This window comes from Struthio camelus, chromosome 16 (assembly GCF_040807025.1).
Source record: "Struthio camelus isolate bStrCam1 chromosome 16, bStrCam1.hap1, whole genome shotgun sequence".
NCBI classification, from domain to species: domain Eukaryota; kingdom Metazoa; phylum Chordata; class Aves; order Struthioniformes; family Struthionidae; genus Struthio; species Struthio camelus.
Window position 1 is genome coordinate 334,748 of NC_090957.1, and position 21,598 is coordinate 356,345.

General features: G+C 65.1%; 3 protein-coding genes and 1 long non-coding RNA gene across 6 annotated transcripts; 2 read left to right on the top strand and 2 right to left on the bottom strand.

Annotated features, from left to right (window-relative positions):
- The first annotated feature begins 1,459 nt into the window (after positions 1 to 1,459).
- Positions 1,460 to 4,163, top strand: LOC138061185 (cdc42 effector protein 2-like). 2 transcript variants are annotated; one of them, XM_068909805.1, is made up of 2 exons: positions 1,460 to 1,966; positions 2,862 to 4,162. In XM_068909805.1, exon 2 carries the CDS (start codon positions 2,970 to 2,972, stop codon positions 3,597 to 3,599), a length of 630 nt encoding a protein of 209 aa, XP_068765906.1. In that variant the 5' UTR covers positions 1,460 to 1,966; positions 2,862 to 2,969; the 3' UTR covers positions 3,600 to 4,162. The 2 variants fall into 2 exon arrangements, with proteins under 2 accessions (XP_068765906.1, XP_068765905.1); XM_068909804.1 differs by lacking the exon at positions 1,460 to 1,966 and adding an exon at positions 2,123 to 2,207 and having other exon boundaries at positions 2,862 to 4,163.
- Positions 4,164 to 5,450: 1,287 nt separating this feature from the next.
- On the bottom strand, positions 5,451 to 8,893 carry PPP1R14A (protein phosphatase 1 regulatory inhibitor subunit 14A). The gene is made up of 4 exons (XM_068909696.1): positions 8,687 to 8,893; positions 7,084 to 7,164; positions 6,392 to 6,424; positions 5,451 to 5,741 (listed from the first exon to the last, which is right to left on the bottom strand). The coding sequence occupies exons 1-4, from the start codon at positions 8,891 to 8,893 to the stop codon at positions 5,643 to 5,645; spliced, it is 420 nt and encodes a 139-aa protein (XP_068765797.1). The 3' UTR covers positions 5,451 to 5,642.
- Positions 8,894 to 10,046: 1,153 nt separating this feature from the next.
- SPINT2 (serine peptidase inhibitor, Kunitz type 2) lies at positions 10,047 to 19,875 on the top strand. The gene is made up of 7 exons (XM_068909607.1): positions 10,047 to 10,243; positions 15,170 to 15,340; positions 16,032 to 16,094; positions 16,699 to 16,755; positions 17,467 to 17,637; positions 18,003 to 18,056; positions 18,392 to 19,875. Exons 1-7 carry the CDS (start codon positions 10,156 to 10,158, stop codon positions 18,556 to 18,558), a joined length of 771 nt encoding a protein of 256 aa, XP_068765708.1. The 5' UTR covers positions 10,047 to 10,155; the 3' UTR covers positions 18,559 to 19,875.
- LOC104141150 (uncharacterized) lies at positions 19,798 to 21,596 on the bottom strand. 2 transcript variants are annotated; one of them, XR_011134802.1, is made up of 3 exons: positions 21,383 to 21,596; positions 20,572 to 20,723; positions 19,798 to 20,339 (listed from the first exon to the last, which is right to left on the bottom strand). It is a non-coding gene; the product is annotated as an uncharacterized lncRNA (long non-coding RNA). The 2 variants fall into 2 exon arrangements; XR_011134803.1 differs by having other exon boundaries at positions 20,572 to 20,720; positions 21,383 to 21,585.
- Between the last annotated feature and the right edge of the window lie 2 nt (positions 21,597 to 21,598).

Below are 21,598 nucleotides of genomic sequence, written 5' to 3' on the forward strand. Positions count from 1 at the left end.
ACGCCTGAGTTTCTCTGTCTGACTTCGGTGACCTCGCCTGGGGGAGCGTCACTGGGGAGCGTCTCCCATTTCGGTCAGGCACCGACGGCCTTTTTTCCGCGGTGGCAATTCCTCTGGCTTCACCGTGGGAGCAAAGCAGGGGAGCAGCGCTGGGCGCTCGCAGGGGACGGAGGCTAACGGGGGTCATGGTCCCCTCGCCCGGGGCTGCTGGGCAGATGTTGCTGCCGCCGGCCTGGGAGCTGCCTTGCGCTCGGCTGCGACCTGCCCTCAGCCTCTGAGCGTGGGTTGGGGCCCGGCTGCGGAGCTGGAGCACTCTGCACCCCTCGATGTCCCGGCTGGGCTGAGTCAGGGCAGGCACTCAGCGGTGCCCGGACCCGGCTGCATCACTGCAGGACTCCGCGCCGGCATGGCCAGGCCACCTCCGGCCTCTGCCGCCAGCCCCTGCGGTCCCCATGCCACCTCCTGCCAGGAAACGGATCCAGTCTGCCTGGACACCCTGAAGCAGCCACAGAGCCGGTGTGTGCCGGGATCAGGGTCTTTGCCGACGATCTCGTTAGGCTAATTGACCCGCTTTAGAAGCTAATGCAGCCCCCTCCGCCCCCCCAAGACAGAGAGGGAAGTGCTATGTATAACTGCTCATCCTCTTATGGGGAAAATGGGTCAGGAACGTAATGCAGCTCAGAGCTGGGGGCAGATTAATGCCCCAGCAGGCAGCAGCTGAGCGCAGCAATGCTGCTCCTGCAGGGCACCAGGGATGCTGGCGCCAGGGGAGCTGGGGTCAGACGGGGGCTGGCAACAGGACTGGGGGAATTTTGTAGAGCTGCAATCCCATTTCCTGACACTTTTCCCATTGCACAAGTTGGTGGAGCTGGGAAACCCCGGCGCCCTGTCTCCCGGTAGCATGTCCGGGCTGGGGAAGGAAAACTCCCACTGTTCCCAGAGCCCCATGCAGCCCTGCTGCCACATGGCCATGCAGACACCCAGACATGGCCATGCATGCACACACAGAGGCATGGGCACACGTATGCACCCAGACACGCATGCACACCCAGACATGGACACAAGCATGCACCTATGGACACAGACATGCCCACGTGCACGCACATACAGACATGCATCTGCACGCAAACCCGTGTGCCCACCAAGACACCCGGGCACGGGCACACGGACACGCGAGCTGACCCAGACACGGCACCGCCCAGGCCCGGCACCTCCCGGCCGGGGCTGCCCGGGCGCTGCACCGTGGCCGCCCCGGAGCCGCGTCGCCCCCCCGGGCCCGGGCAGCCCCTGCGCGGCCCCGCGGCGGCGCTCGGACTCGGCCGCCGGCGAGGGGAAACGAGGGCGAGGGCGGCCGGGGCAGCCCGAGGGCGGCGGAAGCTCCGGGCTCCGCGCCAAGCTCGGGCCGGGGCCGGGGCGGGGGCAGCGCTGAGCCCGGCCCCGCCCGGCCCGCGGCCCCGGCGAGTCGCCCGGAGCGCAGGCAAGTGCCGGCCCGGCCCGGGGCACCACCGGGGCGCGGGCGTGGGAACGAGAGTGCGGGGACGTGCAGGGTGCACGCGTGGGAGCGAGTGTGCATGTGGGTGTGCAGGGTGCACGCCTGAGAGGAGGCTCGGGGAGGCTCCCCACGGCTCCTGCCGTGCCGGGCAGCCGGAGCCTCCCGCCGCCCCACGGGTTGCCCCAGGAGCACTGCTCCATCCTGATCCCCGTTGCGGGTGCATTTGTCTGTGGCCTCCCCTCACCCTCCAGGCCACCTTCCCCAGGTCCAAATTGGCTTAGGGGAGGGCGGGTGGCGCTCAGGGCCTGCAGGCGCCCGGCTGGGCTATTCCTGGCCGCCGCCGGGGCGGGCGCAAGCAGGGGCTTTGCCCTCGGGCTGCCAGCACTGGCTGTTGCATAACACCCTGCAGCCTCGTGTGGCTGGACGCCGGCAGAGAGGGACCAGGCAGCCGGCGAGTGCTAGTGGAGGGTGCCGGTAGGTGCTTTTGGGTGCTGGTGGGTGCTTTTGGGTGCCATTGGGTGTCTTGGGTGTCCAGGCCTGGGAGACTTCCAGCAGATGGTGGGGACGGGGTGGCAGAACCTGGGCCAGGAGGGAGAGCCCCAGTGTCACATCCATCCCCTCTCGCTCCAGGGCCCTGGCTGGGGCGCTTCCTCTTGCTAATCTGCTCCTCTCCTTCAATTCCCAGCAGGAAACCGAGGCCGCGGGGCCATTTATGGTAAAAAAAATAGATAATTAGGAATCGCCTGAGTAAAAGCAGAATGGAGAGGGCACGGGGTCACGTCCCTGGTGGGGCGTGTGCACATACATGAGCGTGCAGACAAGCGTCCACGCGTGCAAGCGTGTGCGCATGGGGGGGGTTGAGTGCTGCCCCCGGCCATGGGCAACGTGGATGCAGCCAGTGCGACCGGGGCCAAGGCCTCGGGGACCCCCAACCGCGGGCCTGGGATGCATGGGCCATGGGGGATCTGGGTCATGGGGTGCCCAGGGTCTCTTGTGCAGGGGATCTGGGGTGCACAGGTTTTGTGTGCATGGGATTTGGCTGTACAGGATCTCGAGTGCAGGGGATCTGGCTGCACGAGGGTCTCATATGTGAGAGATCTGGCTTGCCTAGGGTCTTGTGTACAAGACCTGGGGTGCACAGGGTCTTGCATGGGGGATCTGGCTTGTGCGGGGACTTGTTGCGTGGCACCTGAGCTACAAGGGGTCTTGTGTGCAGGGGATGTGTCATGGGGTCTCCTGTGCAGGACCTGGGGTGCACGGGGTCTCGTGTGCATGGGATCTGGGGTGCACAGGGTCTTGCCTGTGGGATCTGGGGTTTGCAGGGTCTCGCGTGCATGCCATGCACCATGCGCTACCGCTGCCCTCGCAGGGCCTCGCCACAGCCATGCCGCCCACGCACCGGGAGCTGCCGAGGCAGGACGCGGGCCCCCACGGACGCTGACCCGCTGCCGCCTGGGCCTGCGCCCGCCGCCCCACCATGCCGGCCAAGACACCCATCTACCTGAAGACGGTGACGCCACACCGGGGCCGCAAGCTGCGCCTGCGGGACGTGCTCTCGGGCGAGATGATCAGCCCGCCGCTGGGCGACTTCCAGCACAGCGCCCACATTGGGCTGGCCGGCACCGGGGACATGTTTGGGGAGCTCTCCTTCCTGCAGGGCCACTACGACCTGCTGCCCAGGCTCGGCCAGCGCCCGGTGGCCACGGGGACTGGCGAGGCCTCGGGGTGCTGCCCCCCACCCGGCACCTTCCCCCCACTGCTGAAGAGCGCTGTGTCGCTGCCCATCTTCGGGGCACCCCCCAAGCCGCCCCGGCTGCACCTGCGGGAGACGCCAGGTGGGCAGCGCTCCATGTCGGTGAGCGGCCCCAGTGCCGAGGGGCTGCGCCTGGCCGGGCTGCCCCGCGCCGACCCGCTGCCCTGCTCCGTCTCCTTCCCCGGGCCCCCGGTGCAGGCTGCCAGCCCCCCGGAGCACCCCTCGGCCACCACCAGCCCCCTGCCCCGCTCCGAGTCCCTGCTGGCCTTCGACCTGGACCTGGGGCCCTCCATCCTGGACGATGTGCTGCGGATCATGGACGGATACAAGCTGCCCACCACCGAGGCCCTATAGCCCCGCTGCAGGGAGGACGTGTGGGACGCGTGGCTCCCGCTGGGCCGCAGGACTTCAGGGACTGTCTGGGATCCCCCAGGGCAGCCCTCTGCCACGGCTGGTGGAGGTTGTGCACATGCGTGTGCGCACACGCCTCCGTCCTCATGCATGCACCCACACACGTGTGCATTCATGCACATCCCTGTGCATGCACCCATGCACTCATGCATTCATGCACGTACATGTGTGTGCACCCACTGACACGTGCATGCACCTGCGAAGCGGTGCAACAATGCTGCCCGGCTGCAGCTCTTGCCACGCAGCCCTGGCTGCCCCAGGGATTTTGGCTGCTCGGTGGGGAGCTGCAACCCTTCGCCGCTGGGCTCTTGGGCTCTCTGAAGGCCAAAGCCCAGCCTTGCTGCCCAGGGTCCCTGTGCAGGGAGTGGGCTGAGCCTCCCAGCACCCTGCTGCTCCCAGCCCTGCTCAGCCCCCACCATGGCCCTGCGAGCACCTTTCTTGGGGTGCAGGGGTGTTTCGGTCCCGTCCCACCTCTAGTGGCATCAATAAATCCATTTTGCAGCTGGCACCTGCCTGCAGCGTCAGAGCGCCTGGGGCTGCCGGGGATGCGGGCAGCAAGCAGGACCGCAGGCGCCTCTCGACGGGGGTGACGGAGGGCTGGGGGCTCCCTGCGCTGGAGCTATCCCAGTGCCGGTGGCGCAGGGAGGACGTGCAGGATGTGCCGCAGCTGCAGCCCTTCCTGGCGCCTGGCTTGGCTGGCAGCTGCAAATGGGTGATTTAAAGCTGATAGTGAGCTGCCCAGCCTCGGCGTCCTCGGTTTGCCGGGAGCGCAGCCCAGCGGTGCCATCCCGGCTTTGCTCGGGAAGTGGCTGCCGGGGCTGTGTGGGGATGTGGGATGGTCCTGGGAGCCTCAGTCCCCTCCCCGCGCAGTGCACTGTCCCCACTTGGGCTTGGCCCCGGCCCTGGGGCAGCCGCACAAGTGCCATGAGCTGCTTGTTCCCTCCCCCCCACCCCATGTCGCCTCCTGCACCGTGGGAACATGGGAGGGAGGGATGGGGGGGGGGGCACTTCCTGGCCAGATGTTCCCAACATCTGGATTCTGCTATAAACAGGCGCGGAGGGGAGGGGGGGTGCTGGCCAGGCCGTGGCTATCCATCAAGGGCTGAGAACGGGGCAACTTGGGGCTGCAGTGGCTGGCCCAGCCACACACACAAGGAGGCTGTGCAGCGCCTGGCGCGGGCTGGCACTACTGCACAAAGGCGATGGGACAGGGAGGCGGCAGGATGGGGATGGGCATGGCGAAGCTCCCGGCCCGCTTGGCCGGGAGCGGAGCATCTGCGATGCTCCGGTGCGCGATGCTGCCAGGGTGCAATGCCCTGGTGCAAAGGGGGCTGGAGGGGTGCTATGCCTCGGTGCAAGGGGGGGACATGGGGTGCGATGCCTCGGTCCATGATGCTGCCAGGGTGTGGTGTCCCGGTGCAAGGGGGGACACAGGGCCCGATGCCCTGGTCTGCAATGCTGCCAGGGTGTGATGCCCTGGTGCAAGGGGGGCCGGAGGGGCTGGGGCCAGCTGGGACAGCTCATCCTGCGGCTGCCAGAGGGAGAGGCTGGAGCGAAGCCTGCGGTCGCTGCCGGGGCCGTGGCGGCTCTTGCCTAAATAAGGAACTAGCGGTGGCGGCAGGGGCCTGGCCTGGCCCCGGTACCCCTAACCCAGTCCATGCATGTGGCCGGGGCTGCGGCTGCACGAGCCCCAGGAGCGTGTGTGAGGCCGCCAGTGCTGCAGCCCCGTTGTGATGGGGGGGGACCCCACGGAGGCACCCCCTCCACGTGCCCCCCAGACGCAGCCCAGCCCATGGGGTGCAGCAAGACTTTATTACAGTGCCGGGGCGCCCGACAGGGGCAGGAGCTCGCGGAGATTTACAAGGGGCCGGGGGGGCCCGGCGGGTTTAAATACTGTACAGTGGGCCGAGCCGGAGCTCAGCTGTCCGGCCCAGCTGGGAAGGGGCCGCTCCGGGTCCGGTGGTGGCTGGGCCCCCTCGGGCCGGGTCAGGGCTGTGGCGGGAGGGGGTCCTCAGGGCTGGGCCGCTGCAAGACTTGCTGCTTCTGCAGCCCCTTGAGCTGGACAAGCAGCTCCCGCACAAAGTCCTGCATTGGGGAACGAGGGGCTCAGCACCATGCCAGGCCCCATTTGGTACCCGCCACGCACGATCCCCTCCTACACCCGCCTTTGCCCATCACCGGGGTATCTGGGCAGTGGGATGAGGGGGTCCAGCGTGTCGCTGTCACTTGCCTCCCCCTCTGTGCAATCCAGCCCCCCCCCACGCCCATCACCAGGGTGTCCAGGCAGGGGGACGAGGGGCACCTGGCCACGTCGGGCCCCGCTCGGTCCCCGCCACACGTGATCCTTCTTTGTGTCCCGCCCACCCCCCCACACCCATCACCGGGGCGTCTGGGAAGCGGGACGAGGGTCTCAGCACTGCACCGCGCCCCCCCCCGCCCCGCCTCCCCCTCCCCACGCGCAATCCCCGCCCCCACGCCCATCGCCGGGGCTTCTGGGCGGGCCCCGCGCCGCCGCAGCCCCCCGGCGCGGCCGCGTGCCCTGCAGCCGGCGATAAGCGAGGAGGCCGGGGGAGGACGGCGGGGCCCCCCCCGTGCCCCGCGGAGGAAGCGGAGCCGAATGCTTTTGCCTTTTAAAGGCCGGCTCGGAGCGGCCGGGTCCTGGGAGCGGCGCCGGGGCGGCCGCAGCGCCCCCCCCCCCCCCCCCGCCGGGCCGGACGCGCCGCCGCGGCTCTTACCTCCGTGTCGTTGTCACACGAGCTCAGGATGCCCTGGGGGAGAGGGGAGGCGAAGAGGGCTGAGCCGGCCCCCGGGGGAGGGGGGGCCCCTGCCCTGCGGTGTCCCCCTCGGGGGGCCCCACGCCCGGGGGGGTCCCCATGCCCCCCTCGGGGGGGGTCTCCGTGCCCTCGGGGGTCCCCATGCCTCGGCGTGGTCTGTTCCCAGAGGGTCCCCGTGCCCTGCGGTGTCCCCCTCGGGGGTCCCCACGCCCGGGGGGGTCCCCATGCCCCCCTCGGGGGGGGTCTCCGTGCCCTCGGGGGTCCCCATGCCTCGGCGTGGTCTGTTCCCAGAGGGTCCCCGTGCCCTGCGGTGTCCCCCTCGGGGGTCCCCACGCCCGGGGGGTCCCCACGCCCCCCTCGGGGGGGGTCTCCGTGCCCTCGGGGGTCCCCACGCCCCGGCGCGGTCTGTTCCCAGAGGGTCCCCGTGCCCTGCGGTGTCCCCCTCGGGGGTCCCCACGCCCGGGGGGGTCCCCATGCCCCCCTCGGGGGGGGTCTCCGTGCCCTCGGGGGTCCCCACGCCTCGGCGTGGTCTGTTCCCAGAGGGTCCCCGTGCCCTGCGGTGTCCCCCTCGGGGGTCCCCACGCCCGGGGGGTCCCCACGCCCCCCTCGGGGGGGGTCTCCGTGCCCTCGGGGGTGTCCGGCCCGCCGCCCACCTGCAGCTTCTGGGCTCTCTCCTCGTCCGTGTCCAGCTCCAGGAGCTCGTCGATGTTCACCTCGTCCGGCATCTCGGCTTCCTGCCGGGGGCGGCGGAGCTGGGGGCGGCGGGCGGCGGCCCCCTCCGTGGGCCGGAGCCTCGCGACCCCGCCAGACCCCCGCGTGTCCGCGTCCCCCGCCGCCCTGCGTGTCCCCAGCCCCCTCGTGTCCCCCGACCCCTGCGCGCCCCCTGGGCGCCCCCCGCCCCTGCAGGAGCCGGCGTGTCGCCGTCCCCCCCGCGCCCCGGGGGCCCGGCCCTCCGCCCGCCCCGTCCCCGGGCACCGAGACATCTGCCGCGGCCCATCTGGCCGGCCCGGGGGGGAGGGGGGGCGCAGGCGGAGGGGCTCCGCTCCCCCCCCCCGGACCCCTCCCCGGACCCCCCCTCCGGGGCCGCTGCCCGCTCGCTCCTTTCATGGAGACGTTTCAGCCAGAGCGAATTTCCCGCTTGTGCTGGCGGCGGCGGGGCCGGGGCGGCCGAGGGCGCCCGGGGACCGCGGGGATGGGCCCCGGCGGGGGGTCGCGGGGGTCCCGGCCCCGAGACGGCCCCCCTCCTTCCCCGCCTCCCGGCCCCAGTCCCCCCCCCCGGCACCGGGACGTCCCTGGGGACCCCTGGGTCCCTCCTCCGCGGGGCTGGGGTCGGCGGCCCGGGGCGTCTCCTGCCGGGACCGGGGTCCCGGGCGCTCTCCAGCCGGTGCCGGTGCTGGTGCCGGTGCTACGCGCTTGGGCGCTGTCCAGCCGAGGCCGCAGCGGCGCCGGGACCGGTGCCTCGGGCATGCTCTCCACCGAGCCGGGACCGGTGCCTCGGGCATGCTCTCCCACGGGACCGGGATCCCAGGGATGCTCTCCACCGGGCCGGGACCGGTGCCTCGGGCATGCTCTCCCACGGGACCGGGATCCCAGGGATGCTCTCCACCGGGCCGGTGCCGGTGCCTCGGGCATGCTCTCCCACGGGACCGGGATCCCAGGGATGCTCTCCACCGGGCCGGTGCCGGTGCCTCGGGCATGCTCTCCCACGGGACCGGGATCCCAGGGATGCTCTCCACCGGGCCGGTGCCGGTGCCTCGGGCATGCTCTCCCACGGGACCGGGATCCCAGGGATGCTCTCCACCGGGCCGGTGCCAGTGCCTCGGGGATGCTCTCCCACGGGACCGGGATCCCAGGGATGCTCTCCACCGGGCCGGTGCCGGTGCCTCGGGCATGCTCTCCCACGGGACCGGGATCCCAGGGATGCTCTCCACCGGGCCGGTGCCGGTGCCTCGGGGATGCTCTCCCACGGGACCGGGATCCCAGGGATGCTCTCCACCGGGCCGGTGCCGGTGCCTCGGGCATGCTCTCCCACGGGACCGGGATCCCAGGGATGCTCTCCACCGGGCCGGTGCCGGTGCCTCGGGCATGCTCTCCGTCGGGCCGGGACCGGTGCCCCGAGGATGCTCCCCACCGGGCCTATGCCCCGGGGATGCCCTCCACCGGGCCGGGCCCGGGGCCGGTGGCGGCACGGGCGCTGTGCAGCCGGGGCACGGCCGCGCGCCCCCCTCCCGGTGCCGGTGCCGGGTCCGCACCTACCCGCCCGCGGTAGAGCTCCTCGAGGCGCCCGTCGATCCACTGCTCGGTGTCGAGGCGCCGCTGCAGCTCCCGCCGGTTGTACTTGACGGTGACCCGCGCCTGGCGCCGCTGCAGCCCCGGGCTGCGCGCGGGCTGCGGCCGCCGGGGCCCCGGCGAGCGCCCGGGCGACCCCCGCCCCAGCCGCCGCCCGACGCGGTTCGCCGCCATCGCTGGGGCCGCGCCGCCGCGGGCGCCGCCGGCTATACCGGGGGGGCGGGGCCTCGCCGGGGCGGGGTCACTCGGGGCGGGGCCTCTCCGGGGGCGGGGTCTCGCGATACCGGGGCTAAACCGGGGGGGGGAGGCACATGGGGCGGGGCCACTCGAGGGAGGGGCTACAGCAGGGGGTGGGGCCGCAATGGGGGGTGGGCGGGGCCAGAGCCATATCGAGGTTATGTCGGGGGCGGGTCCACAGGGGGTGGGGCCACATGGGGCAGGGCGGGAACATACTGGGTTTGGGACAGGGCCTGGCAGGGCAGAGCAGGACCAGGCTGGGATGGGCGGGGCTTGGAGGGGCGGGGCTATACAGGGGTGTGGCCTGGTGGGCGGGGCTACCCCAGGATGGGGTGTGGCAGAGCCTCAGTGCAGGGTTATACCCAGATTGGGTGGGGCTACACCAAGGAGAGGCGGGGCATGTGGACATGCCAGGGGGTGGGGCTGTGCTGGGGCGTGGCAGGTGTGGGGGCATATTATACTGGGGTGGGGCAGAACAGGGTGGGTGGGGCAAGGTGGGGCCCGGCCCGGCCCAGGGAAGGGTATGGGGGGATCACCACTGGTCCCGGCCTTGCACCCCATGGTGCCCTATAGCGTCTAAGTGCCCTAGACCTCCTGTAACCCCTAAAGCACTCTATAGTGCCTGGCTCCCTCTGTCCCCTATAGTGCCCTACGGTGCCCTATAGCGCCCCACAGCTCTCCATCCCCTATGTTTCCCTACAGCACCCTAGAGCATCCTGTAGCTCCTTGTCTTTAATTGCCACTTGGAACGCTCTACAGTGCCCTATAGCCCCCACAGCCCCCTATGCCCCCCTATAGCCCCCCGTACAGCCCCCTATAACCCCCTATAGGGCTCTCTAGCGCCCCACAGCGCCCCGGCCCCCCTGGCTCCCGGCCCCCGGGGGGCGTGGCCTCGTGCGCTTCCCGCGCCACATGCAAAGGAAGGGGCGGGGCGTGCGCCAGCCCAGCGAGGGGGCGGGGCTGCGCCGGCGCCTGGGGCGGGGCGGGGCGCTGCGCTCCGATTGGTCGGGGGCGCTGAGTGGGCGGGGCTTCCTCTGGCGGAGCCGGGCCGGGGGGGGTGGGGCGCGGCCCACCGGCGGGGCGGGGCGGGGCGGGGATTGGCGGCGGGCGGGGCGCACCTGTGTGACGCGGCGGGCGGGGCGCACCTGTGTGACGTGAGGCGGCGCGGCGCGGGGAGGGGAGGCGAGGCGGTGGCGGCCATGGCTCCTCGGCGGCTCCTGCTGCTGCTGTTGCTGCTGCCGGCGGCCGCCGCGCTCGGCCCCGAGCCGGGGGCGCTCCGCGTGCCCGGTAACGGCGCGGCCGGGGCCGGGGGCGGCCTTGGGGGGCCTTGGGGGACCGCGGCCTCGGGGGCCTGCGGGGGGTCCCGGCCCGGGCGGGGGGGCACGGCCTTGGGGCGCTCTGGGGACCCCTTGCGGGGGTCGGAGACGTCTGGCCCTAGGTCTCCGTGGGGTGATGGCCTTGGGAGGGGTGTCTCCTGGGGCCACGGCTTGGAGGGGGCTCTGGGCCCCTTTGGGGGGCGTCTGAGGAGCGCTAGGGCCCCTTTGGGGGGGTCTGAGGGGCTCTGAGGAGCGCTAGGGCCCCTTTGAGGGGGCTCTGAGGGGTTCCAGCCTAGGTCTCCTTGTGATGATGGCCTTGGCAGGAGGGGCTGTGGCTTTGAGGGGGCTCTAGGCCCCTCTTGGGGGGATATGAGGGGTCCTGGCCCAGGGCTCTGTGGGGTGATGGTGTTGGGAGGTTTATTATAGAGGCTGTGGATCCTGGGGGACAGACAGGTGTTTGGGGAGCTCTGTGCAGGTCTGTGTGATCAGCAGGGAGGGCCTGGGGCTGCCAGGAGGAGAAGGGGACAGGAGTCAGGGTGTGCAGAGGGTGATTTTGGTAGCTGAGTTGGGGGGGAGTGGGGCTCTTGTGGCAGTGTGCCTGGCTGGGCTGGGGGTCCTGTGGGGGGGGTTGGGGAGGGAGGGTGCGAGGCGGGGTGGGGACAGGTGGTGGGACTGAGCCGGTGCTGGGCAGCAGGTGAGAGCCGCCGCACGGAGCGGGGGGATCTTAGGCCTGAGGCAGCAGGTGCCTCTGGCTGGGTTTCCGCCTCGCTTCCTGGTTCCCGAAAAATGGGAGGGTGGGACAGCGCAGCTGCACATCTGAGAGCACGCATGCGTCTGCGGCCTGGGAGCACTCTCCCTCTCTTGTCCAGGAAGAGTTTCTGTTCCTTCTTTGTTGCTTTTAAACCTGCCTAGTTTGTTCCCCATTTGGGAAGAGGGGGTGGGAAAAGCTGCTTTTGAGTCATGCTGGTGTCTTTGATAAAGCAAACAGGGGTAGAAGAGAGGGGTTTTGACACCCGGAAGCTGCAGCACAGTCACTCCGTGAGGCTGCAGGCTTCCTTGGACTAGCAAGGCAGCCAGGGTGGCCTCACCGGGGCTGTTTGACCGAGAGTCTGGCAGGGCACGAGGGGGGCACGGGAGAGGGGTGAGTCAGGTCTGAACCTCCAGTGCAGCCCCGATGCGCTCCAGTTCGTTTTGTTGTGGGACAGTTTTACAGAGGCTCGAGGTTTAGAGTGCTCTCAGAGTGACGCTGCGCGCGTGAGTCATGGTGTTTGCTGCAGCCTATGTTTCAGACATCCCCTTCTCCAGCACGCCTCTCTGAGCCTTTGGCACAGCAGACTTTCTCCTTCTTGAGTCGTAATCGCAGCCCCTCACGACTGTGTAAATACTTTGTGCTATGCTCTCTGGGGTGTCTCATAATGGAGGAGAATTACGAGTTGCAAGTGCCGCTTACGCCGCGGGGCAGGTAGAGAGGATTGTTTCACCCGTCCCGCGAACACGCAGGGGGGCAGCCTGAGCCTCAGGGCAGCTTCCTTCCTCCGGGCAACGCTGCTCTGATCCAGCTTCCTGGCAAGGGCCCAGCACCTGCTGGTTTGGGAGATATCAAGCCTAATGAAAAAAATGTCTAATGAAAAAAAAAAATTAAAAAACTTACCTGAGGAGTTTAGTGCATAAAGTGTAAGGTTGCTAGGGATCTTCTGGCAGCCGCAGCTAAAATAGGGCCAACACCTACAGGCTTGGAGCTGTTAGCTGGTGGCTGTGGTGGTGATAGGGTTGTTGTTGCATGAGGCTGTGTGTGATGTTGTGCAGAAAAGGGCTCCAGCGCCCTAGGACGCGGAACAGCTCTTGGTTCAGATCTGCAGTGTTTACATGCAGAGAGTTTGCTCCTGAGCGCTTCAGGCACAATTTCGCCAAGCTCAGAGGTCACCTTGACCTCTCAGGACCTGGTTTGGGAATCCCCGTGTTCCTCTGCACCTGCATTTTGGGACTTTGATTTGGGGTAATTCGTTGCCACGTTTTCTGTATACCCCAGCCTTACTTGGTCATCAGACCCTGTGCAACATGCTGCCGTCCTGCCATGGGGACATCCTGTCTCCTCCCCGTAGGCTGCCGTGTTATCAGCAGTGCAGCGTGGCCCTGGGGGCGGTGGGGTCCCTCCACTCCCTCCTGAAAGGAGCAGAAATGCAGAACGCGCTGAAGGGTGAGCGCAGGCCGGAGCTGCCGCCCGGAGAGCGGCTGGGGCCTTGAGGGACAGACACTCGGCTGGTCAGTGCCCTCAGATCTCTCACTCCAGTAATAAACAGGAAGCAACTTGCACTTTTAAACTGGGTTGGGTTTGTTAGAGGCTCCTGGGTCTTTGGAGCTTGTAGTCCCTGTCTGGAGCAGCAGACGTTCCCCAAAACCCAAGGACTCCCTGGGTGCTCAGCAGTGCCCACGGGGTGGCTGTGCTGTGGCCCCGAGCAGCCCCTGCACTCTTCCCTCTATAAGCTCACTGTCTGGGATTGCAGAGGAGAACATGCTGAAAACCGGATCCAAGACAAACAAAAGTGTGAGACTCGCCCCATTGCTTCTGCGTGGTCTTGTGCCAGTTTGCCAAGGCAGGCTATGAGTCAGAACCCAATTACTCACCTGCCAGCACCTCCCCACTCTGACCTGCCGGTTCCCCTCTCCCAGGCAGCTGGAGCCTGACAATAGATGTTTAAAGATGAGGAACTGGAGGATGCGGGCCCCAGCCCTGTAACTTGAGCCCCTTGCAATAAAGAATTGTCTTGTTCTGTTTGTATCTAGTGGGGGAAGGAGGCCTGTGATGAGGCTCACAGGAGCTCCATAATGCCTGCGCTTTCCAATCCCAGAAGGTGACAGCGGTGGGTTTTCAGCAACCCCACGAGCCCTGACTCGCCGGGGTCTGGGGGGGAAGAATCTGCAGCCCAGGGAGCCAGCCTGGACCGGAGAGGAATTGGCAGCAGGCTGTGCGGCGCCATGGCCTCCAGGCTGTGCCGAGCCTGTCCGACCTGTTCTGGACAGCCGTTTGCCAAGGCGCCTGAGTCACTGGGGAGCGTGTCCTGCCCCGGCTGGAAAGGCTGGGGCTGGGGATGCATGCATGCACAGAGGGTGCGTGGGAGCCCGGCTTCCTCTGCGCCGCAGCCCCGTGGGGGGACGGCAGGGAGGGCCCTGCAGCTCCGCTGCCCTCCTACCATTCATGCTCAACAATAGCTGCCAGCTGCCTGAGCTCATGTTCTCTGACTTCCCCAGGCGCTGCTGGCTGGAGCCGATGTGTGCTCGCCAGATGTTTGGTCCAGGGGATGCGACGCCATACGGAGCTTTGTTCTGGCAAGGGGAGCTGCTTTCCCCTGCAGCCTCATTGACTGTTGTGGGACTTGGCCTCCTTCAGTGAAGAAGCTAGGTGGAGATGTTGAGCTTCTCTGTTGTGCTCCTAAAAGAGCAGTTTGCATAGAGGAGGGCAAACAGACTTGGCTTTCTGTCTGTTTCAAAGCCAGCAACACATCTTTTTTTAAATGTGTTGCATCACTTTTAAGTTGGGAAATCAAGTCCCATCCGGATAGCTTTCCTGGAGTGCTGCACCTGGAGCATCTGTAACTGTGAAACACAGCGGAGGCAGCAGGCCTGGGGCAGCTGGGTCCCAACGGTTCTTTGTGCTGAGCAAGTCATGGTGGGCACCAAGCAGGCATGTGGAGGGTTGACCCTGCTGTTGAGGGGGCGGAGAGGACACAGAGCAGTGAGAGCCCTCAAAAGCTCCCCGTGGCTCCCTGTGCAGCTTATTGCCGCCCTAAACCTAGGGAGGAGAAACCTCCCGGCCTGGCTGGGTGTGATCATGCTGCCCTTCCCCTGCCGTGACCCATTTGCTCTTCCTGCCCTGCAATCCTGCTCAGGGTAGTGCTGCTTCTCGGCCTGCGCTGTCTGGTGCGTATCTGGGTAACGCAGGGCTGCGTGCAGGCTTGGGCACTCGGCCCCTTCATCTTCCAGGCATCTGGGAGCTCATCGAGCTGGCTGACGGGGGAGTTTCGCAACGCCACTCCGTGGGGGATTTCAGTAAACAGGCCCGGCTTTGTCTAAGCTGGAAGTTTCTGGCTCTTTGGTTTATTGTTGTCTCTGAGTGCCCTGGCTTCTGCAAACTTAAGGTGGACTTCCCTCCGCTCTGCTCCTGGAGGAGGGGTGTGTCAGTGCTTGAATTTTGCTGAATTTTCAGCCAAGTGGCATTGGCGGAGAAGTGGGGAGCAGGGAGCCACCTGCATGGTGTCTAACTGGGAGGGCTGGTCATGATCTTGAGCTTTGGCTTGTAGGACTGCAATGGCTTTCTGGGTTCCTGTGCTGCAGTGAAAGGGGATTTCTGCCTGCGTGGGCAGTACGATACTTGGGGCTCATAATCCAGTCTCTACACTAGTCCGGGCCACCGAGTTAATCTGGATGCCATTTGGGAGTAAAATTGGCTTTCTCGTTCTGCCTTTAGCCTTTCAGAAAGGGTCCTTGAGGAGGCCTGGCTGTGAAGCCATAAATGCCTTCCTGGCAGCCTTCCCCCTTTCCAGTCATGTCCTGGCTCTCCTGAGCTCCAAGCACAGAGTGTTTTCCTGGAGCCTTTAGACAAATCTGTGCTGGCTGGAGCATTGTGTCCAGAGCGAGAACCAGGAAGGTCTAGGGTGTGCGTGCGTTCCCTCCAGTAACGGAGCAAGCAACTCTATAAATAACTGTTACTTGGATGTCAGAGAGCTCTTCATGGGGTCCCAGCAAGTGCGTGCAGGGATGCTGAGCTGTCTGTAGCTGGTGCAAAAACTCCAGCTGGTCGTCTAGCATTATGCTTTCCACTAGCTAGCATCAAGGGGATTTGGTGTTAATTCAGTAGTGTTGCGGTTGGTTGCTGACAGCCTTTTTCTCCTCTCCTCAGAGCACTGCCTGTTGCCCAAGGTGGTTGGGAGATGCCGGGCTTCCATACCACGGTGGTGGTTTAATGCCACCAGCAGCTTGTGTCAAAGCTTCATCTTTGGTGGCTGCAATGCCAACCTCAACAACTTCATGACGGAGCAGGAGTGCCAGGCGAGCTGCGTCCGGAACGGGGGTGAGGCTGCAGGCCGGGTACTGCGGTGGGCTGGGGGAACGCACTGCCTTTGCAAGAGGTCTCCCAGCTGTGGCATGGCTTGGGGTGCTTGACGAGCCCAGGGAGATCGTGTGCTGTGCGGCGGCCAAGCTGGTATCGCCATGGGGCTGGAACAAGTAATGGTAGCCACAATTAGGCTCTGGCAGGGGGGTGGGTGGGTGGGGAACTGCCTTTGCTGCGTGCCTGGGTGTCCAGGTTTGGGGTTGGAACAGCATGTTTTGATCAGAGCTGAAGGGTAGTCCTGCCTATACCATCTTCCTTCAGCTTTGCCAGCCTCCCTTCAGGTTGGGCTGGGTAGGAAGTTGAGGAGGGAGCAAAGAGCAGCAGGAGCAGACACAGGATGCAATCTCTGGCTTGCCATTAAGAGGCCCAAGGCCACAGTGTAAAGTGCGGGCTGACTTTCCATCAAACAGCACCTTTACCTTTGGCTTCGTGTCCCTTTGATCAGGTTCTCCTCAGGTTCCTGCAAGCTTTTGACATGACCAGTGCAGTGGGGATGATATGGGGTTTCTGCTCTCATGTTGCCCTCAAAAGGCCCAGTGTCAGGACCCCCAGGTCTTCCAGTAACTGCTGCAGAGCAGCCACAGGTCACCCCAGCATGGGGTTTGCCTGGCTTGGACCTGACTCTGACATGTGTGCTTCTGCTTTCCAGGAGAGAAAGACTCCAATGAGATCCCGCTGCCCAGCAGAAAAGTGGAGGGCCAGAACGCGGACGGTACGTGGGCTGGCTGGGACTGTCCCTGGGGAGTGACCTCGAGTGTTTTGCCCATGCAGCTGTGGGCCATTGGGAAGAGCGCAGGGTGCTGCTGTTCCTGCCTTTCTCTCCCGGGGGAGGAACAGCCCGATGACCTTCCAGGGAACCAGGAAGTCCTTGCAGCAGGAGCCTGAGGTGTGCCGCAAACCCGCTCACCTGCTCACAGCTGTCTGCTGCTCTGCAGTGGGGTCCGTGTTCCCTGCTTGTGATTCGGGGCTGGGCCCTGGGGCGCAGGCTGTGGGCATGTCCTCCCCTGCTGGCAGCTGCTCCATCCCTCTGGGGAAAGAGTCCGTAGTCTAAATCTCTCTGCTCCCCGCTTCAGGGCTCTCTTCAACTCTCCAGGGTGCAACACTGTGCCACAGCCCCATCTTACTTTGCCTGCTCCCCCCTGTGACTCCAGCCTGGGCTGTCTAGAGATGTCCCTTCACACCCCGTGCAGAAGTGACTCTCGGCTGAGCTGTCTTCTGCCAGGATTCAGCTCAGGATGGTTTCTTAATGAGCCTGGCAGTGTGTGTTTGACCCGCAAAGTCTTGTCTAACCTGCAGTTTTTCTTTGTTTTCCTCAGCTGTGAACAGGCCTGGACATCGGGCTGAGCAGGCCAATGACTCCTTCAGCTATGAAGGTTAGGTCTCACTGTGTTCTTCTGAGGCTCAGCCTTCGATAGACATCCCTCTTTCCCTGGGCTGGGCTGCGAGGCCAGATGTGGGCTGTGGGAGTGCTGCAAAGCAGATGCCAAGTTCCTTTCATCCCCCACCTTGTGCGCCATGACTAACAGAGCCTGGACACAGACACCATGGGGGATGTAGTCGTGGTGCTTCTGAAAGGGAAATGCTTGTGTTATGGAGTGACCCAGCTGCTGGCTGAGAGTCTGAGCTGTTAGACGTCCCCCTGGGGAAAGGGGGGATACAAGAGACGGTGTTTTGAGTGAGGTGGGAGTTTTTCTGGGGGTAAACACATGCTCTGCTGTATTCTGCCTTTGCAAAGCTGTCGAGCCTTCCTCGCTTCTGCTGTGGTGCTCGGAGAAGGTCCAGCCCCTCACCTGTCATGCTGAGGGGCAAAGGCAGAAGCAGTCACAAAGTGGGCCCTGTGTAACGCCCTCTTGCCAGAATGTCTTCAGCTCAGGACTGTGCAGGTCAACCATTCGGCTTGTGCCTTGGTCAAGCCAGTTAATGCTTTGTGGCTGTAAGTCCTGAGTCTGCTGCTGTTCAGAGGGGTGTTGGGAAACGCCCTGTTGCTCTGGGAGAAGCAGAACTCCCCTGGTCCCTGTGCTCAGGTCTGTGCCCACCGCAACTGTGTGAATTATGTCTCCCTCTTCCTGCCTGGCTCTCCGCAGAGTTCTGCATGGTCCCCCAGGTGACTGGCCCATGCCGTGCCTCATTCTTCCGATGGTACTACAGCCCAGCCAACCGCACCTGCAAGCAGTTCATCTATGGGGGCTGCCGGGGCAACAAGAACAACTACCAGAAGGAAGAGCAGTGCATGCGTCGCTGCAGCCGGGAGCCAGGTGAGATAGAGATCCCTCCTTGGGGTGGCTGGTCTTCAATGGGCTAGATGGGACCTGGGCAGCGGGATGTGCATCCCTCAAGCTGCTCTGGCTCTCCCCATTTGCCTGAGGTTCTTTCTCAAGCAGACCCTTGAGCTCTTGTAGTAACACGTAAATTGGGGCTTTTTGAAGATGTCTCCAGCAGCATGAACCCAGCTGCACTTGGAAACAAGGGCATGCCCGTTTTCCCATTGCTCATGTGCCTGTGCTGGGTCTGTCAGGCTTACAGAGGGGTGAGGATGGGTCTGAACTAGGACAGGGGGGCACAGGAGCCTCTCCCATGCCTGACTGTAACGGTCATCTCGCTCCTATTCCCTTCTTTTCAGGAAACACTGGTAGCACTGGTCCAGATTTCCATTCTTACCTCTTCTCCACCAAAAGTAAGTGTCACCCAGCCCCCTACAGCTCCCCTGTGCCCCTCGTCCTTGGGGCATCCCCGGGGAATCCCCAGGGCTCCCCAGGCCTGCAAGCAGACCAGCAACCCTGCCAGTGCTGGGCCAGGCTGGGGTGGCTGGTGGGGAACATGGTCCAGGGAGAGGAGCTGGGGCAAGGCCCTGCGGTAGAGAGCTGTTGGCCTTTGCAGGTTGCTGCCTGCAGGCACCTGCCTGTTTCAGGCTGTGGGGATGAGCGTTGCATCTCCCGTGATCTCCTGAGCCCCACAGGACTCCTCTGGGGCAATCTGGACTCTGTAACCTTGCCCTGCTTTCCTCCCCAGCCATGGCTCTTGCGGTGCTGCTGGCCATCCTGGCAGCCATCCTGCTGGGCTACATGATTGACGTCTCTGTCAAGATGTGCAGGAAGAACCCGGAGCTGACAGCAGGCACAGGCTGGAGCCCCCTGGACGACAAGGAATACCTGATGAGCAACGCTTACACGCTCTGAAGGCTGCTTGCTCCACAGCCCCCTACGTCTCGGGCCCCAAGCTCGTGCTGAGCTGGGCCTGGGCATGTACATAATAGAGAATGGCCCCTGTGTCTGTCTCCAGAGAGGGTGAATTCAACCCTCGCACACTGGGCTGCTAGCTGTAAACTTCTCGGGCTGGGTAGAGCTGTTTCTGAGGTGCATTTCAGGCACCTCGGCTCTGACTTCATTCTTTTTCTTATTTTTTTGAGGGGGCATTTTTTTAATTATTTTGTAACTAAATGATTGTTGTAAATCAATAGTGAAAGTCATGGGCATCTCAGATGGTGCCAGCAACCCCCTCCTGCCCCAGTGCTCCATGCTCTGCCTCAGCCCCTGCACACAAGTGCCTGCTCGAGGGGTCCCCTGCTGTGTCCCCTGCACCCACTGTGCAGTGCAAAGAAGTGGGTCCTGCTCCAGTCTAGCTTCCCCACTGCGTGGGTTTGCTCGCTGCCTGGAGCTTGTCAGTACCTGAAAGTGGCTGAGGTCCTGCAGCTCCCAGGCCCTGTGTGTGCAGAGGACCCCATTGCCTGGGCTGGTAGCATCATGGTGTCTGATAGAGGCATGCCTACAGATAGAAACGCCGGCACAGCTCTGCACGGCAACCAGCTGGACCTAGTTTCTCCTCTCCCAAGGTGGCTCCTTCCCAGTTCACAGCTTGCGCTGGTGGGGCCGTATCCTCGTGGCTTTACGCATGTTCAGACCCATCTCTGAGCGCTGTGTAGGGCTGCAGCTGGCCTTGCAGGTGCCTCGGACAGCCAGGCTGCAGCGCTCTCCAGCCTGGGGTGGCTATGTGAATAGCTGCAGCATCCTCACAGAGCCTGCTCGGCTCGTTAGGTCCGTGGGGCCTCGCGCCTTGCTGTCCACTGCAGGGCCCCAGCTCCAGGGAAAGGCTGTAACTTGCCCTCCTCTCCCATCTGTCAGGTTTCCTCGAGCTTCTTGGAGCTGGGCATGAGCCCTCTGCAGCCCACCAGCTGGTTCAGTGGGGTGGACATGGGGACCCCCATTTGGCTCAGCCCTGGGGCTGCCCCTTTCCGATGTGCCTTAACACTGGTCCTACTGCTGTGTGCTGCCGTGGGGGGCCTTGTGCTGGCCCCACTCTCCCAGTGTGACAGCCCAGGCTGAGCCCAAGCCCCTGGGTCCTGCAGCAGCCCCTCCTTTGCTTTCTCTTGGGGTGCTTCATCTGGGGTATTTGTGACCATTGTTGATGTGTCTGATCTGTCGGGTCTAGTTTTTAATTTTTTTTTTTTTTTTACACATTAGAGGAATTTCTCTGAATAAAGGGAGATGTGAACCACATTCCTCATCAGGTCTGGCTTCCTCAGGCAGGCCAGGAGCTGTGCAGCTGACAGAGCCCAGACATAACCCTTGTGCTGTGAGCCTTGGTCCCAGCCCCAGGGGGCTGAGGGGCACCAGCATGTGCAAGTCAAGCTCTTTATTTGCTCCTCTGCTCTCCTGCTGCCTGGATTAGGCCCTTAGTCCCAACACTTGGGTATCCAAGCTTCCATAGGTGTCCTTGCGCTGGGCTTGGGGGGGACAAAGCCTGCCCTGCTCATCCTGGGCTGCACTGGGGGCAGCAGCTACCCCCTTCCCAGCACCATGGGCTTGCAGCCGCCCCCGGGACCCCTTGGGGCCTCGCCGCCTTCAGCTGCCCGTGTGTCGCAGACATTCGTCCTCGGTCCTGCAGGGCATCGCTTCGCTGGGGAGCAATGGCTCAGCTCACGAAGACATAGAGCACGTGTCCGGGGTCAGTGAGGAGCACCCTGGGCCAGGAGGGGAGAGCAGTTGTGAGCAGCGCGCAGCCAAGGTACTGGGGCCATGATTAGCCCAGGTGCCGTCCTGGAGCCACCATCCCTGCCACGGTACCCAGGACCTGCTGGCTCAGCGAGGCCATGGTGGCTCCCACCCCGGATGCCAGCCTTGGGGTGCTCCTGGGTGCTGGTTTCAGGGGGTGAGCAGGGTTCCTACCCCTCATGCCCCCCCCAGGGGCCTCACCGCTCGCCCCAGTGGTAAAAGGCTCGGTCCTGGTAGAAGTTGCACAGGAAGAGCCACACGCTGATGGTCTCCAACCAGAAGATGACGAAGAGGAACCAGATGGAGGAGAGGAGGAAGAGCTCACATGCCATCGTCTGGGGGGGGGGGGGCTGCTGGGGGGGGGGTCAAGGCCAGTTTGGGGGCCAGATCAGGCCCCCTTTTGTGGGGGGGGGGGGGGAAGAGTGCTCTAGCCTGACTCCATGCACTGCTCCCAATGCCCCCCCCCCCCCCCCAATACTCCCAAATGTATTCTCCCTGCAGGCATTGGTCTCCCACACATCCCCCCCCCCCCCCCGGCCCCATACACTGCCCCGCAAAGCTATGCCCCCCCCCCCCCCCCCCGGCCAATACACCCATTGTGCTGGCTGATATTATGCTCCCATTTCACAACCTCCCTCCCACAAATAGCTGCACCTCAATTACCCCCCCCCCATGTTTCCATGCACGACCCTCCCCCCCCCCGGCCCCCATGCCTTGCCCACCAAAACAGCCCATTTCAGTGCTCCTAAAATATGTCCCCCCCCCGCGTTTCCCATTTCACTGCACCCCCACCCATGCACTGCCCCAGTAAACCCCCCCCCCCAAACCCTGCACGACTGCAGTACTCGACAATGCCCCCATTTCACTGCCCCTGCAACAGTCCCCACTATATGGACCCCCCCCCCACTCCCAACACTCCCCCCCCCCCATAGTCCCCGTTGCACTGCCCCTCAATAAGCGCCCCCCCCCCCCCCCCCCGGGGCCGGGGGGGGGGGGGGGGGCGCCACCTCACCGCGCACTGCTCCGCTGCGCCGTGGCCGCCCCTACCCGCCAGGCTCTAGCGCCGCCCGGACGCCTGGGCCCCCCCCCCCTTTTTTTTTGGGGGGGTGGGGGGGAATAGTGCCGCGAGCGCTGAGCTCTCCGCGTGCCCCGGCCGGGAGGAGCGGAGGGACGCCTGGGCCCTTCGCACGCCGCGGCGGGGTACCGGCTGAGGCCCCCCCCCCCCCCC